The sequence below is a fragment of the Priapulus caudatus genome, unplaced genomic scaffold, assembly GCF_000485595.1.
Source record: "Priapulus caudatus unplaced genomic scaffold, Priapulus_caudatus-5.0.1 Scaffold211, whole genome shotgun sequence".
Taxonomy (NCBI): domain Eukaryota; kingdom Metazoa; phylum Priapulida; class Priapulimorpha; order Priapulimorphida; family Priapulidae; genus Priapulus; species Priapulus caudatus.
Window position 1 is genome coordinate 1 of NW_014577272.1, and position 4,378 is coordinate 4,378.

Genomic DNA, 4,378 nt, shown 5'->3' on the forward strand with positions numbered 1-4,378 from the left:
ATACTAGGCTTAAGCGAGCGCCGCGCCAGTGGTTTGCGAGCCTCGTTATCGATCGACCAAAAACGGTATTTGACTTATGGCGCGGAATCAGATTAGTGGCGAGCAATCGAGCGTACAGAAGTATATGCGGCAAAACTTCGCCCCAGGCGAATACCTGATGAATGGAAACAATCTAGTTAATGGCTTTGGCAGAAGCGTGCACTAATTGCAGTCATAAATTCAACTTGAATAACTTGAGAAATGACGTCAGGCAAAAGCCTGCTCGCTGATTGGACGATCTATATAATCACTCGATCTAATCACAATTGCTGCGACCTGCTCACTCATTGGCCGGTCTGGCTCAGTCAGCAGCCACCCACTTTCATATGGAAGTGACTATTTGCACATATAAGTGTGGCCAGTGCTGAATTTTTTCTTTGGCCACACTTATTTTGATTACGGGCGGATAATGCTGAATTTTTCCCTTCGCCACACTAAATTTTTCCCTTGGCCACACTTATTTTGATCATGCAACGCGTATGCACATGCGTTGCTTATGTCGTTATGCACCATAGATTGATTTTTGTACTATGACACGTACGCGTATTATTATAGGCCCCTATATAAAAGAAAGCCGAGTCGGTTTATAGTTAGTGTTAGGGTTAGGATTGGGGTTAGTGTTAGGGTTGGGGTTAGGGAGTAGGCAAAGGCGACTCGATCCTTAGACTAGCATTATATTACTATTATAACTATTATGCGTTATGCGTTGCATGTCGTAAGAATAGTTCATAAATAATTGTTACGACTGCATGGTCGTAAGAATAGCCACGGCGTATAAGTGTGGCCAGTGCTGAATTTTTCCCTTGGCCACCAGATTGTGCTTTGGATTTTTGTATCAAAAAATGTACTTTTTAAGTTTTTGTAATTAAAGTGATTACGTCACGAATTTCTAGCACCATCAAGTAGTATATTTGTGTGTTATTTGTACAAAATAAAATGTATGAAAATATAATTAGTGTTTCTGTTTACTTTTCATGCTTATATACCTTCTTTATATGCCCTAATTTGCAGGTGAAAAACAGAGAGACGCCAGTATCTGAACAATACTGGGAGAATAGTGTTAGACAACAGAAATTACCAAATCGTCTAGATTTTTGCAAATTTAACCAACGTAAAAACATTTTTATCAGGTGAGAGCTTGAGGATATATTTAGTAAGGTTAGTTCTTACTTTTAATGTAAAAAATGGCAATTTTTTGCAAATTTTACCGTGGAAAATTCGTGACGTAGTCAATTTAAACATGTTAAAGGAAATAATTAAACTTTCTATTTTCTTGTTTATCATCATGTAGCCTACTTCCTCAGGTGCTGTAAAGATGAAAGAATACTGTGGTGTGCCCACTACAGCACTGCAAAGTATGTCAGGAGAGATAGCAATATTCCAGTTGATGACCATTCCACTTAAAGAAGCTCTGTATTCATTATTTTGTCAGGTCTACCCAATAGGTGGCGCTGTACCAACTATAGCCAAAAACAGAAAAACAAAGGAGAAAAGTTTACCAATAATAACAACCACAACCGCAGAATGGGGAAGTAATACCATGAATACAGTCCCCCTTTAAAATTAGCTTTGGACGCTGGGTAATGGAGCTATGTGCATCTTGCCCACACTTATAAGTCCCGCTCGCCATGCCAGTTGATTCCATTCCGGTTTTTAGAAAGTACCACTTAAAATAAGTTTGGGCAAGGAAATTTTTTTAGCTTTGGGCGCACTTAAAATAAGTGTGGGCAATGGAGCTATGTGCATCTTGGACACACTTATAAGTGCGGCTAATGCAAAATTCGATCAATTTATTATCATTTTTTTTAAATCCTTCCCGCGCCTTCATACGCATAGCGCATGGTTACATATGGCGCATAGGGCGGTGCCTATCTCCATTTCAGTAACCCTGAGGCCCCGCAGCTGCTTTCCCAGTAAATGCTACAGTACGGGGTTAGTCCACTAGCTGGTAGCACTGCGAGTTAACTTGCCACACTCTATCTCTATTTGCTTAATGCTAAGCAGAGAAGCCGTGTGTACCATTTTTCAAGTCTTAGGTATGACCCGGCCGGGAGTTGAACCCCCGACCTTCCACATACGAGGCGAGCACTTAATCATTGAGCCATCGCAGTGGTAAATTTTTGTGTTTGGACGCACTTAAAGGGAGAGTTTACTCTAGGTTCTAGGGTTATTTTCAGCTAATTTAGGTTATAAGCCCTAATTACGCTACATAAAAAGTAAATATTTTTTTAATGTTTTAAAACTAACGAACGTACAGTTTGATTACAACGCGGTGGGCGCCCAACTCAAAAGCGCACGGAATCTGCTAAGTTGCGCAAAACCACTTGTCCAGCAAGCGCGGCTACAGAGCGAAGGCGTGTTTTTCTATTTATTCATTTAAAAGGCAAAAGGAGTTGATAAATTTAATATCTATAAACGATATAATAGTTTCAGTTATAATATGGATAAATTTGCCCTAAAATGAATATCGTTCGTTAAATAGGGTATAAATATAATTGCACTTTTGTGATTAGCCCTCGGTCTGTAACGTGCAAAATAAATTGTCAAATACGCAACTTTTTCGGGGTGGCAGCACCGTCGCTAGTGTCATGGTGCCGTTCAAATTTCGTAGCGTTGGTGTGTAAACTGTAATTAATTATACCAATTAAATTAGGTATCTGGTAAGAAATACGTGTTAGTATAGACGATTTGTTATACAGTAAATACAGTTGTATGCAGCAAAATCCTAGAGGCTACTGTCCCTTTAAATAAGTGCCAATAACAACGGCCCTTTCATATAGTAAAGGGTTAACGCTTTGTGAGTAGGCCCTCTAGCGGCCGTTACGATCAGGCGCGATAATCATTAACGTTAACCTCATTTTGGGCCGAGTTCAGTCATTTTTATGGCATTTCGGTGGATTTTTTTTTTACATTTCAGCTTTGGACTGCTTCTTTCGCTGCCTTCCGGTGGAATTCAATGTTCTCATGGCGCCTTTCGGTGTTTTTTTTAGGTGCCTTTTGGTGATTTCCGGTGCCTTTCGGTAATTAGACGGACCGGCTACGTCATGCTTATTTTCTATTTATGGTACGCAGTACTGTAGTCTAGTGAAAGTGTGTAACTTTGATACCGGCAGGTTTTTGTGATAACAAGCTGGCTTTTTTCTTGGATAGTTGTTTCTTGAAAGCAATTGATGAGGAGTTTGTTCAGCTCGTGACAGCAGATGTCGATTTTTGGTTGCGTAACGTTAAGAATCGCCCTAGGTAAGTTTGAGTCTAGTCACAGTCATCATATTCATGAATCATCGCATCGGTACGGCCACAGCCTCAGGCTCAGGCATAGCTCTAGTACTATAGCCCGCTTACATTGACTGCCGCTGGCGGAGTCAGAGTCAGAGTCAGTAAAAACTGAAAATAATATGAACGCACATTCACAAATAGGCCATACTACCGTACCTCTTAATTACAGTTCCGCTGCGAGTGTGCTGTGTTCGTTTTTATGAAGGAAAGTTGATATACAGTGACGCAACAGTGGAACTGTAATTGAGAGGGTACCCGTACCCAGGGTACCCTTCGATAGTACCCTGGGGGACATAGACCCTATCAGCGATAGTGACACATGCTGTTAGCCTCTTAGTAGTGCTGCCAGGGTCTATGTCTCCCTGCATGGGTACTGCTGGAACGTACCCTGCCGGAACGTACCCTGGTACTATTTAATATGCCGGACCGTACCTCGCCTACTCCACTAACGAGTCTAGGGAGTCGCCTACTCCCTAAGCCCTAACCCTAACCATATCAGATAGTTACCAGGGTACGTTCCGGTATACCGGACCGTACCCAGGGTACGTTCCGGCAGTACCCAGGGAGACATAGACCATATCAGCCTTAGTAGTACTAGATGCTTATAATTTATAGTAAGAGGTGATTTGTAATTGTTTATCAACTTATGAGAAGTTACTACCCTTCTTCGAGTAGTAGACTGAATATGGAGTGAAAGCAACATCATGAACATGCAGCAGTCCATGAATGCTACTGCTGGAGTGAAAGAAACTCCTGACCAGGGTTCTCCCCAGGATGAAATTCAAACAGGGGGGAGGGGAGGGGAAGGGGGAGGGGGGGAACTAGGGAGGCGTGTTTTTTTACCATACCACTAATTAATGCGTAAAATCGCCACCACACCATAGACGGTATTTGGGGTTCTTGTATATATAAGATAGCCGAGTCGGTGTATAGTTAGTGTTGGGTGTGGGACAGGTTGACTGTTTGTACTTGTGTATTGTCTGCAGTGCATGCGTGGTACTGTAAAAATACACGCGCCTGGTGTCCTGGTCGAATGGTACTTCTTGACGATCGATTCCCGCGC

General features: G+C 41.9%; 1 protein-coding gene across 1 annotated transcript in view; it reads left to right on the top strand.

Annotated features, from left to right (window-relative positions):
• Positions 1 to 3,130: 3,130 nt before the first annotated feature.
• The window catches only part of LOC106807375 (coiled-coil domain-containing protein R3HCC1L-like), a gene marked incomplete at its 5' end in the record, with an annotated part of 14,626 nt that continues 13,378 nt past the window's right edge, over positions 3,131 to 4,378 (top strand). Inside the window, one exon of the mRNA XM_014809691.1 lies at positions 3,131 to 3,279. Coding sequence (XP_014665177.1) covers positions 3,131 to 3,279 — 149 coding nt within the window. The remainder of the gene's footprint in view (positions 3,280 to 4,378) is intronic.